This window comes from Pristiophorus japonicus, chromosome 11, assembly GCF_044704955.1.
Source record: "Pristiophorus japonicus isolate sPriJap1 chromosome 11, sPriJap1.hap1, whole genome shotgun sequence".
Classification (NCBI taxonomy): Eukaryota; Metazoa; Chordata; class Chondrichthyes; family Pristiophoridae; genus Pristiophorus; species Pristiophorus japonicus.
Genome location: NC_091987.1, coordinates 60,952,772 through 60,966,104, shown reverse-complemented (window position 1 = coordinate 60,966,104; position 13,333 = coordinate 60,952,772). Strand labels below are relative to the sequence as shown.

The following is a 13,333-nucleotide window of genomic DNA, read 5'->3' as shown; positions in this document are numbered from 1 at the left end:
AATGCGGTGGAGGAGGATTTCCTGGAGTGTATTAGGGATGGTTTTCTAGACCAATATGTCGAGGAACCAACTAGAGAGCTGGCCATCCTCGACTGGGTGATGTGTAATGAGGAGGGACTAATTAGCAATCTTGTTGTGCGAGGTCCCTTGGGGAAGAGTGACCATAATATGGTAGAATTCTTTATTAAGATGGAGAGTGACACAGTTAATTTGGAAACAAGGGTCCTGAACTTAAGGAAAGGTAACTTTGACGGTATGAGGCGTGAATTGGCTAGAATAGACTGACAAAGGATACTTAAAGGGTTGACGGTGGATAAACAATGGCAAACATTTAAAGATCACATGGATGAACTTCAGCAATTGTACATCCCTGCCTGGAGTAAAAATAAAACGGGGAAGGTGGCTCAACCGTGGCTAACGAGGGAAATTAAGGATAGTGTTAAAACCAAAGAAGAGGCATATAAATTGGCTCTCAAAAGCAACAAACCTGAGGACTGGGAGAAATTTAGAATTCAACAGAGGAGGACTAAGGGTTTAATTAAGAGGGAGAAAATAGAGTACTAGAGGAAGCTTGCAGGGAACATAAAAACTGACTGCAAAAGCTTCTATAAATATATGAAGAGAAAAAGATTAGTGAAGACAAACTTAGGTCCCTTGCAGTCAGATTCAGGTGAATTTATAATAGGGAACAAAGAAATGGCAGACCAATTGAACAAATACTTCGGTTCTGTCTTCACGAGGGAAGACACAAATAATCTTCTGAATGTACTAGGGAACAGTGGGTTTAGTGAGAAGGAGGAACTGAAGGATATCTTTATTAGGCGGGAAATTGTGTTAGGGAAATTGATGGGATTGAAGGCTGATAACTCCCTGGGGCCTGATAGTCTGCATCCCCAGAGTACTTAAGGAAGTGGCCCTAGAAATAGTGGATGCATTGGTGATCATTTTCCAACAATCTATCGACTCTGGATCAGTTCCTATGGACTGGAGGGTAGCTAATGTAATACCACTTTTTAAAAAAGGAGGGAGAAAGAAAACGGGGAATTATAGACCGGTTAGCCTGACATCAGTAGTGGGGAAAATGTTGGAATCAATCATTAAGGATGAAATAGCAGCGCATTTGGAAAGCAGTGACCGGATCGGTCCAAGTCAGCGTGAATTTATGAAAGGAAAATCATGATTGACGAATCTTCTGGAATTTTTTGAGGATGTAACTAGCAGAGTGGACAAGGGAAAATCAGTGGATGTGGTGTATTTGGACTTTCAAAAGGCTTTTGACAAGGTCCCGCACTCGAGATTGGTGTGCAAAATCAAAGCGCATGGTATTGGGGGTAATGTACTGACGTGGATAGAGAACTGGTTGGCAGACAGGAAGCAGAGAGTCGGGATAAACGGGTCCTTTTCAGAATGGCAGGCAGTGACTAGTGGAGTGCCGCAGGGCTCAGTGCTGGGACCCCAGCTATTTACAATATACATTAATGATTTAGATGAAGGAATTGAGTGTAATATCTCCAAGTTTGCACTTGACACTAAACTGGGTGGCGGTATGAGCTGTGAGGAGGACGCGAAGAGGCTGCAGGGTGACTTGGACAGGTTAGGTGAGTGGGCAAATGCATGGCAGATGCAGTATAATGTGGATAAATGTGAGGTTATCCATTTTGGGGGCAAAAACACGAAGGCAGAATATTATCTGAATGGTGGCAGTTTAGGAAAAGGGGAGGTGCAACGAGACCTGGGTGTCATGGTTCATCAGTCATTTAAAGTTGGCATGCAGGTACAGCAGGCGGTGAAGAAGGCAAATAGTATGTTGGCCTTCATAGCTAGCAGATTTGAGTATCCGGGCAGGGAGGTCTTACTGCAGTTGTACAGGGCCTTAGTGAGGCCTCACCTGGAATATTGTGTTCAGTTTTGGTCTCCTAATCTGAGGAAGGACGTTCTTGCTATTGAGGGAGTGCAGCGAAGGTTCACCAGACTGATTCCAGGGATGGCTGGACTGACATATGAGGAGAGACTGGATCAACTGGGCCTTTATTGACTGGAGTTTAGAAGGATGAGAGGGGATCTCATAGAAACATATGATACTGACGGTACTGGACAGGTTAGATGCGGGAAGAATGTTCCCGATGATGAGGAAGTCCAGAACCAGGGGACATAGTCTTAGGATAAGGGGTAAGCCATTCAGGATTGAGTTGAGGAGAAACTTCTTCACTCAGAGTTGTTAACCTGTGGAATTTCCTGCCGCAGAGAGTTGTTGATGCCAGTTCATTGGATATATTCAAGGGGGTGTTCGATATGGCCCTTACGGCTAAGGGGATGAAGGGGTATGGAGAGAAAGCAGGAAAGGGATACTGAGGGAGTGATCAGCCATGATCCTATTGAATGGTGGTGCAGGCTCGAAGGGCCGAATGGCCTACTCCTGCACCTATTTTGTATGTTTCTATGTAGGTGTTAGCTAAGCCACTCCGAGTGGATGCAATACAAGATGCATGGCCGCTTAAATGTCACAAAGGAATCATTTCAACCCAATAGAAGTGAAATATTTGAGATTGTACACAGTGAATTCTTCTCTGTTTATTCATTAGTATCCAAATCAGAGTTGTTAGGATGAGAATCAGGTAGCTGGCCTAATGTTGAGAAAATATACTGTGTGGCCTTGGAAGTTAACTCCTTATATGAATATAGCATTACAGAAAATACTGTAAATTTAAAAATCCCATACAGGTAAAGTCTAAAATGTGACGGTCCACTTTCCAGACAATTTACAGACTTTGCATTTCTAGTAGGACATCGGTGTTTAGGATGTACTTGCAATCTCCCTTTTCTCGTTTCCTTTAGTTCCACTTGGCATTATACTTCTGTGGGGTGTTTGCCCAGTCTGTCGTAATCTCCCCAATATTTTCAACCTATCAGTATATGCTCACCTTGCTGCCTGATTATTTCTGTTGCTTCTTAATTGCATCACTTGAGTTCTTGCTTTAGGACACAAAAAATCTGCAAAGGGATATAGACAGGCTAAGTGAGTGGGCAAAAATTTGGCAGATGGAGTATAATGTGGGGAAACGAGAAAAGGGAGATTGCAAGTACATCCTAAACACCGATGTCCTACTAGAAATGCAAAGTCCGTAAATTGTCTGGAAAGTGGACCGTCACATTTTAGACTTTACCTGTATGGGATTTTTAAATTTACAGTATTTTCTGTAATGCTATATTCATATAAGGAGTTAACTTCCAAGGCCACACAGTATATTTTCTTTGGCAGCAATAATAGAAAAACAAATTATAATTTAAATGGAGAAAAATTGCAAAGTGCTACAGTACAGAGGGACCTGGGGGTCCTTGTGCATGAAACACAAAAAGTTAGTATGCAGGTACAGCAAGTCATCAGGAAGACAAATGGAATGTTGGCCTTTATTGCAAGGGGATGGAGTATAAAAGCAGAGAAGTCCTGCTACAACTGTATAGGGTATTGGTGAGGCCACACCTGGAGTACTGCATACAGTTTTGGTCTCCGTATTTAAGGAAGGATATACTTGCATTGGAGGCAGTTCAGAGAAGGTTCACTAGGTTGATTCCGGAGATGAGGGGGTTAACTAATGAGGATAGGTTGAGTAGGTTTGGCCTATACTCATTGGAGTTCAGAAGAATGAGAGGAGATCTTATTGAAACATATAAGATAATGAGGGGGCTCGACAGGGTGGATGCAGAGAGGATGGACTCCATTTTGGCTAGGAGTTGCTCCGTTTTTTTTGGATTAACTTGATTTTTCTGGCGTATCTCAAAAATCCCCATTTTGCACATTCAATTTGTGCCAGTGTAAGTGAGTTAGTTACGATCTTTTTAGTTTTGTTTAGTTTTTCTCAAAAGGGGGCGTTACCAGCTACCTATGCCTGTTTTGGCCATTTAGGCCACTTTGGCCAGGTAATAGTTACTCCACATCTACTTAAGCCAGCACATGTGGCCACTTCAGAAAACCCTTGTGGAGAGTTAAGAAATCAGCGCAGGTAGGTGCATCGGAGGCCATTTGGCCTGGGATAGGGGGAGAGGACCTGTACCTGAAGCATCAAGACTTACAAAGCACTAACCAAAGCACAAAAAGTAATAAGCACTCAATAACAAATAAAAAATAGAAGTAAGTCCTACCTTCATCTGAAAACATGGCCCGGGAGACCACTCGGCCTGGGATAGGGGCGGGAACTGCCGACATTGGAGAACACACGAGCTGCAGGAAGCAAACTCACCAGACAGGCTACAGCAAGCAAACAGCAAAACACAAACAGCTACGATTCCTTTTAAAAATGGCCGATTGCCAAATTTCAGCGCTGCTGCGCATGCGCGGGCATCACGACCCGACTCCAATGCGCATGTGCAGATGTCCCGGCACTGTTTTCAGCGCAGGACGATGGCTCCGCCCCCAACTCGACTGGCCACACTGCGCGACGACCGGGGAGAGGCCGGACAGCAGCCAAAGTGGGGAGGAATTTTTTCGGCACGCATCTCCAGTAAGTGTGCCAAAAAAAGGGGTGGGCAAAATTGAGCCCATATATTTCCACTCATAGGGGAAACTAAAACTAGGGGACATAGTCTTAGAATAAGGGGCCGCCCATTTTAAAACTGAGATGAGAAATTTCCTCTGAGGGTTGTAAATCTATGGAATTCTCTGCCTCACAGAGCTGTGGAGGCTGAGTCATTGAATATATTTAAAGCGGAGATAGATTTTTGAGCAATAAGGGAGTAAAGTGGGGAGCAGGCAGGGAAATGCAGTCGATTCTATGATCAGATCAGCCATGACCTTATTGAATGGATGAGGAGGCTCGAGGGGTCAAATGGCGTACTCCTGCTCCTGTTTCTTGTGTTCTTATCAATGGATAATTTAGGGTCTTGCTGCAATCTGTTAGTATGTTCATCTCATAGTCCCATTACAGTCAAGTCAGTTATCGTCCTAGAAATCCTGGTCGAGGTCTTCCCGCAGGCAAACGACTGAAAAAGGGAAAAAAATGCGCACTTGCCTGTTCCTGCTGCGCCCACTCGAGATCCCGATCCTGAGGCCTTCACTCCCTGCGCGTCGCAGCACATGCACGGCGGGAGTCACATGGTTCTGGGCAGCCAATCAAGGTACAGTATTTTCTCATTTATAAGTATGGAGTTCCCATTATGAAACTTATGGAGTTCCCATTATGATTGAGAAACAGCCTCCAAATACCAAAACACTGATTTAAAAAAAAATAGAAAATATACACTTCATATTTAAGATTAATTTAAAATAGTTATTAATGTCTTTAAAAATATCGGATAAATATTTTTTAATAAGTTTTTAAAATTATGGTTTTAAATAAACTTACCGTAGTGTGGAGGGTGTTTAACAATAAAATGTGTTAAATTTTATTTTGTTATGTTTTTGTATGTTTTAAAACTCTTACGCCTGTAAAAGAAGGTTATGCGCCTGCTTTTATCAGGCGCAAGAGTTTTTAGGCCATCCGCTGGGCAAGATATGGGTAAATACCGCGGTCTTGCTCTTGTGAATGTTCTGGATGTGGAGATACGGAGGATCTGTCAAGCTCCAGCTTAACAGATCGGAAAACCGGCTTTTCCAATGTCTTCCTGGGTCCGTAGAAACTTCGTACGGGCCCGGGAGGCTGGGATTTCTGCCCCATCATCTTCTCATTCTAAGTATAGCCAGTGTTCAGACAAACAGTATAGAGTTGCAAAAAAGCTGTTCACGGAGTTTCTTTCATGCTATTTTTCTGATTGAATTTAGTTTTCAGTGTTTTTTCCCCACTCTAGTGCACAAAATATCCCTATCTACTTTATCTATTGGATATATTACTGTATTTACTGAGGTGTACGAAAGCATGGGCGTTACACTAAACATCAGCAAGGCAAAGGTCCTCCACCAGCCTGTCCTCGCCGCACAACACTGTCCCCTAGTCATCAAGATCCGTGGCATGGCCCTGGACAACATGGACCACTTCCCATATCTCGGGAGCCTCCTATCAACAAGAGCAGGCATTGACGACGAGATCCAACACCACCTCCAGTGCAGCCTTCGGCCACCTGAGGAAAAGAGTGTTTGAAGTCCAGGCCCTCAAAACTGCCACCAAGTTCATGGTCTACAGGGCTGTAATAATACGTGCCTTCCTGTATGGCTCAGAAACATGAACCACTTACAGTAGACACCTCAAGTCGCTGGAGAAATACCACCAACGATGTCTCTGCAAGATCCTACAAATCCCCTGGGAGGACAGACGCACCAACATTAGCGTCCTCAACCAGGCCAACATCCCCAGCATCGAAACACTGACCACACTTGATCAGCTTTGTTGGGCAGGCCACATAGTTCGGCTGCCAGACACGAGACTCCCAAAGCAAGCGCTCTACTCGGAGCTCTTTCACAACAAACGAGCCAAAGGTGGGTGGCGGAAACGTTACAAGGACACCCTCAAAGCCTCCCTGATAAAGTGCAACATCCCCACTGACACCTGGGAGCCCTGGCCAAAGACCACCCTAAATGGAGGAAATGCATCCGGGAGGGCACTGAGCACCTCGAGTCTCGTCGCCGAGAGCGTGCAGAAATCAAGCACAGGCAGTGGAAGGAGCGTGCGGCAAACCAGTCCCACCCACCCCTTACCTCAACAACTATCTGCCCCACCTGTGACACAGACTGTGGTTTTCGTATTGGACTGTTCAGCCACCTAAGGGACCGAGGGTCTAGCCAGAAGGAGGAACTGAAGGAAATCCTTATTAGTCAGGAAATTGTGTAAGGGAAATTAATGGGATTGAAGGCCAATAAATCCCCAGGGCCTGATAGTCTGATTCCCAGAGTACTTAAGGAAGTGGCCCTAGAAATAGTGGATGCATTGGTGATCATTTTCCAACAGTCTATCGACTCTGGATCAGTTCCTATGGACTGGAGGGTAGCTAATGTAACACCACTTTTTAAAAAAGGAGGGAGAGAGAAAACGGGGAATTATAGACCGGTTAGCCTGACATCAGTAGTGGGGAAAATGTTGGTATCAGTTATTAAAGATGAAATAGCAGCGCATTTGGAAAGCAGTGACACGATCCGTCCAAGTCAGCATGGATTTATGAAAGGGAAATCATGCTTGACAAGTCTTCTAGAATTTTTTGAGGATGTAACTAGTAGAGTGGACAAGGGACAACCAGTGGATGGTGGTGTATTTGGATTTTCAAAAGGCTTTTGACAAGGTTCCACACAAGTGTGCAAAATTAAAGCACATGGTATTGGGGGTAATGTATTGACGTAGATAGAGAACTGATTGGCAGACAGGAAGCAGAGAGTAGGGATAAACGGGTCCTTCTCAAAATGGCAGGCAGTGACTAGTGGGGTGCCGCTGGGACCCCAGCTATTTACAATATACATCAATGATTTAGATGAAGGAATTGAGTGTAATATCTCCAAGTTTGCAGATGACACTCAGCTGGGCGGTGGTGTGAGCTGTGAGGAGGATGCTAAGAGGCTGCAGGGTGACTTGGACAGGTTAGGTGAGTGGGCAAATGCATGGCAGATGCAGTATAATGTGGATAAATGTGAGGTTATCCACTTTGGTGGCAAAAACATGAAGGCAGAATATTATCTGAATGGCGACAGATTAGGAAAAGAGGAGGTGCAACGAGACCTGGGTGTCATGATTCATCAGTCATTGAAAGTTGGCATGCAGGTACAGCAGGCGGTGAAGAAGGCTAATGGCATGTTAGCCTTCATAGCTAGGGGATTTGAGTATAAGAGCAGGGAGGTCTTACTGCAATTGTACAGGGCCTTGGTGAGGCCTCACCTGGAATATTGTGTTCAGTTTTGGTCTCCTAATCTGAGGAAGGACGTTCTTGCTATTGAGGGAGTGCAGCGAAGGTTCACCAGACTGATTCCCGGGATGGCAGGACTGACATATGAGGAGAGACTGGATTGACTGGGCCTGTATTCACTGGAGTTTAGAAGAATGAGAGGGTATCTCATAAAAACATATAAAGTTCTGATGGGACTGGACAGGTTAGATGCAGGAAGAATGTTCCCGATGTTGGGGAAGTACAGGACCAGGTGTCACAGTCTAAGGATAAGGGATAAGCCATTTAGGACCGAGATGAGGAGCAACTTCTTCACTCCGTTATTAACCTGTGGAATTCCCTACCGCAGAGAGTTGTTGATGCCAGTTCGTTAGATATATTCAAGAGGAAGTTAGATATGGCCCTTACGGCTAACGGGATCAAGGGGTATGGAGAGAAAGCAGGAAAAGGGTACTGAGGTGAATGATCAGCCATGATCTTATTGAATGGTGGTGCAGGTTCGAAGGGCCGAATGGTGTACTCCTGCACCGATTTTCTATGTTTCTAAGAACTCATGTTAAGAGTGGAAGCAAGTCTTCCTCGATTCCGAGGGACTGCCTATGATGATGATATTACTGTATTATTCTACTTCAGTTTGGTTTTCTAGTCTAAGTCTGAAGCAATTCTAAATCAGTCAATTTGGTTTATGCTTCTTGGCCATTCTTTTGGCTTGCTGAAATCAAGTATCCATGGTTAGTTATAGTGGAAATCAGCCATTTAACTGCACTTTCAAATTATGATATTAATTTTTAGGCTATATTTTATGTTGTACTTCTCATGTAGTCCCTGGCAAAATCTGGTTTAGATTGCCACAATCATTTGACAAAATCATCACTATTGTCACCATCTTACATTAGATGTTCGATTAGAATTGACTCAGATACTAGATAGCAATACAGGTTGTACCTCTGCAGTCCGGGACTCCTTAGTCCGGAAACGTCCCTGGTCCGGCATCATTCCCGGCGGAGGTGGCGTCCCACGCTGTGTCCTGGGGCTGGCTGCTCCTCTTCTCCCTGTTGCCTCCGGTGTTCTCTCTTTTGTCGGGTCAGCGCGGAACGAGGCCCAAGTTTTGCAGCTGGAGCGTGGCGGCTGACTGAGGCGCCGAAGCTGGGCGTGGAAAATGCTGCGCAGTAGGCTTCTGCGCAGCCCATGCGTAGAATGCAGCTGGGTCGTTGTCAGTAGCACCCAGTAAGTCTACTGCTGACAACGCTGTTGACAAGGTCTAGGATCGGCGTTCCTGCTGTATGTGTTTGTCGCTTGTGAGGCCCCAAATAAAATAAGGAATTTTAATTAAGTCTGAGCTGTTTTTATGTGCATTCTCCATCAATACAGAGTGTCCAGCAGAGAGTGAGTGAGTGAGACAAATCTAGGGTCGGCGTGAACACCCGTGGTCCGAAAAATTCTTTGGTCCAGCACCGGTCAGGTCCCAAGGGTGCTGGACCAAAGAGGTCCAACTGTAACAATGCTTTGTTCAAAAGTGCTTCTGATACGGTTTCCACCTTTCTCCCCACCCCAGTTTGTTCTTCAGGTAGGCAGTCACCACTGGTCTGAACTGGTACCCCCATTGTTTACAGTCGAATCAATATCCCCTTCCAGCTTTTGCTTACATTGCACATATCTAATGTAACTTAGTGGATAAAACTACAAGAACTACACAGGAAACCAAGTTATTTTGGATCATTAAATACAGAAGAATTTGCCATCCTCCATAAGATAATCACAGAGCAGGTAAATTCATTTAGTTTTTGGGGTTTTTCTTGTGCAAAAATTAAGAAATTAGACCTTGAATTTATGTCTTGGGATGCTAGTGCATAAACACATTCATCCAAAATTCCCCTCTATACTATTTTCACAGAGGCTTTAACTCTGAAAAATCAATGCATTGATGTTACCACAAAAATAGCAGGGAAGAATTTCAGACAAACATGTTATATATTTGTACACTTTATACCTCACAGCTCTAGTGTGTATTCATCTTTGATTCACACTTGAGTGATTGCAATCTGACACTATGCCCATTGTTTCAAGGGAATTCATGATGTAAGTGGCATGGCTTTCAAAGTTGGCATTCACTTTTTTTTTGTATGTTTCCACTTAGGTCGTGTAGGAACGCCACATTTCATGGCACCAGAAGTTGTCAAAAGAGAACCGTATGGAAAACCAGTTGATGTTTGGGGTTGCGGAGTGATACTTTTTATTCTTCTTAGTGGTTGTTTGCCATTTTATGGAACAAAGGAAAGATTGTTTGATGCGATTATTAAAGGAAAACATAAGGTAAATCTGAACTTTTGTCTCATGTCATCCACCACCTCTGAGTAACTCCACCAAACACTGATGCAACATACTTTATGCTTATTCTTAAGCATAAGTATCAAAATCAGACTTCACGATTTCATGCATGTGCAGATAAATGCGAAAATCCAGAAGTTGCAGTCAGTCATTCCCTGCTCCGCCACAGGTTGCACTATGGAACTCCCCAGAGCTGGCAATCAATTCAGAGCACAGTCCCTGCCACAAACTTCCCCTATTACGCTGAAATATCGCTGCTAACTCCCCCCCCACCCCCCGCCGAAAAAGTTAAGCCTTATTGAAAGAGGTGATAACTGGGATTTTAATGGCGTATTGACTGCTGAACAACTGGCCTGGCCCTGAAAAAATAATTTTATATATATGGAATAACAAATTTTACGTTAATATGATTAAGAATTACATGGCTTTTAATATATATTTTGTAAAGTTTGTTTGATATTTCAACTTCTACCTTAATCCTATGTGTATGTCCCAATCTTTATTTTGCTCTCTCTATATTAGAATTTGTGCATTTTACTTCCTGATTTGCTGTCTGTGAGTACTCTTCAATGTGATTGGTTGCTCAGCCTTCTTGATGACATCGCCGTTGCTGGACGATGGAGTTTCACTTGATTTAGCACCAGATTCAAACTAAAGTCGGGAGAGCTGAAATTCATGCCACAGAGATCGGCAAATCTTTGTGGGCAGCTTTCTTCGAGGTCAGCGGCGAGCGACGTTGCCTTGAATTCTGTGCCAATAACTTTTTCGCAATTTACAACTTTCCTATCATCCTACATGTTACGAGTGTAGTTGAGAATTATATTTGTGTAACTGTTTAATGGAAGAGATGACAGGAAAGTTGCACTTTTACTGTTAATGATGGCAGAGTCGCAATGTCAGTTGAGTGTTTCTCTCAATTCTTTTTATATAGATGAACCCTAGGCAATGGGTCCATATCTCGGAGAGTGCAAAGGATTTGGTCCGTCGTATGCTCATGTTGGACCCTGCAGAAAGGATAACTGTTTATGAGGCACTCAACCATCCTTGGCTCAAGGTGCATTTTTTTTTAATTGTTAATTTCAAATCGGCCGTCTTTTTATGCAGTGGGAGATACCATTCACATGGATATTTGGAAAGCAATTTTTGTGTCTCCAAATTGGTCAAGATAATTTCCCAATTACAGTTGATCAATTTGTGGATTTTGTTTTTAGTACAATGGATAAACTATTTACAATTAGTCCAACAATTAGGGGTACTTTATTGACTGTGTAATATGTTATATAGAAGTGCCTTTTCATAGTTTTGAAAGTTGAGCATTTTATTCCATTCCTGCAGACGAAAACCAAGGGCAAATTTGAGACCGTCAAAAGTAGTAACTTAGGGCAACTAGCACACTATCTTAAAACTATTAAATTTCAGCTCCGAGGAGATCAGTCATAATGAGAGTTTAGGAGAAAATAATGTACAAGATAACTACTTAACTTCCCAGTGTATATTAACTTTATTGGGCCCCATCGAGAACAACCAATTGTAATTACTGTGATATACTAAAGGTTTTAAATCATACGTAATATATTTCAGGAACGAGATCGTTACGCATACAAAATTCACCTTCCAGAAACTGTGGAACAGCTAAGAAAATTTAATGCAAGAAGGAAATTGAAGGTAAGGCTAAAAAGTGAATTATTCCTTTTCTGGTATGGAAAAATATTTCCTATATTACACTGGGTAAAATCCCAACTTTTGCTTTACTTAGTAGGGCAAGGCCTACAGGGGAAGATTAGAGCTTGCTCTAAACATATAGTGCCCATTTCTTAGATCAGTACGCCAGGAAGTTCCTCTTGAAACATGCTTTTACAAAAGCTGAAAAAACTGGAAGCACTCAGCAGGCCATTCAGGAGCGAAATTAGGAAGCATTTTTTCACACTAAGTGAAGTGGAAATCTGGAATTCTCTCCTCAATGTCTGTAGATACTTGGTCAATTGAAATTTTTAACAATGAGAGTGATACATTTTTATTACACTAGGATATCAAGGGATAGGGATCAAAGGCAGGTAAATGGAGTTGAAGTGCAGATTAACCATGATCCAATTGAATAGCAGAATAGCCTTGAGGGCCTGAATAGCCGCCTCCTGTTGTTATGTAGTATCTGTGAAGGAAAGAGACTATTTAACTTTTGAATTGCAACTCTTTATTAGAACAGGAAAAAAACTTAAGAGGAACAGAATTTAAAAGGAACAGAACAAAGGGAAGGGGGAGAAAAAGAACAAACATATACGAGAGAGGAAGTATGCGTAGGATGACCTGTAAAGTGCCTAAAAGGAAAACGGGAGATAGTTAAATGCCTGCAGTGATGTTAACCCGCAATAATAAAAAGGTGCATAATAAAAAGAACTCGAGTGACCGAGAATGTGTGAATAGCTGAGGTGGTGGAGGGTAAGGCAGGTCTGAAGTGCAAACAGGAGAAGTTGAGAAAGCAGAACAGATCCATTAGCCAACAAAAACAAAAAAGGAGGCTGACACACAGGATACAGACTTGCCCCGCTAGCATAGTAGTCCAACAGATGTTCCTCATTCCAAGCACCAACCCGCTTTCTCCTCGACAAGCAGCCCCACCCCAATTCACCGAAATTCCAATACGCCCATCACCAGCATCCCTTGCATTTGTGGAATGACAGAGGTGACCAGTTTATTCATTTTGTTCACAAGTGCATGCCAAGCTCACTGTCATTTGTCACTTCAGTTCATCGTCCAACTCTGACCTCTCTGCCTGTGGTCTTCTTGTTCCAGTAAAGCTCATCACAAGCTCAAAGTGTTAAGTCCAGAATAAACTAATGTGATTGAGTACTGTAGACGTGAGCAAGTGTGACCTTAGTCTCTCTAAACTGACTCCAGAGTATTAGAACATAAGAATTAGGAACAAGAGTAGGCCATCTAGCCCCTCGAGCCTGCTCCGCCATTCAACAAGATCATGGCTGATCTGGCCGTGGACTCAGCTCCACTTACCCGCCCGCTCCCCATAACCCTTAATTCCCTTATTGGTTAAAAATCTATCTATCTGTGACTTGAATACATTCAATGAGCTAGCCTCAACTGCTTCCTTGGGCAGAGAATTCCACAGATTCACAACCCTCTGGGAGAAGAAATTCCTTCTCAACTCGGTTTTAAATTGGCTCCCCCGTATTTTGAGGCTGTGCCCCCTAGTTCT

The 13,333-nt window shown here is 43.2% G+C and overlaps 1 protein-coding gene across 1 annotated transcript in view; it reads left to right on the top strand.

Annotated features, from left to right (window-relative positions):
• Nucleotides 1–13,333, top strand: part of caska (calcium/calmodulin-dependent serine protein kinase a) — a 600,725-nt gene that overhangs the window by 323,106 nt on the left and 264,286 nt on the right. Inside the window, exons 7-9 of the mRNA XM_070892703.1 lie at nt 9,935–10,110; nt 11,057–11,179; nt 11,707–11,790. Coding sequence (XP_070748804.1) covers nt 9,935–10,110; nt 11,057–11,179; nt 11,707–11,790 — 383 coding nt within the window. The remainder of the gene's footprint in view (nt 1–9,934; nt 10,111–11,056; nt 11,180–11,706; nt 11,791–13,333) is intronic.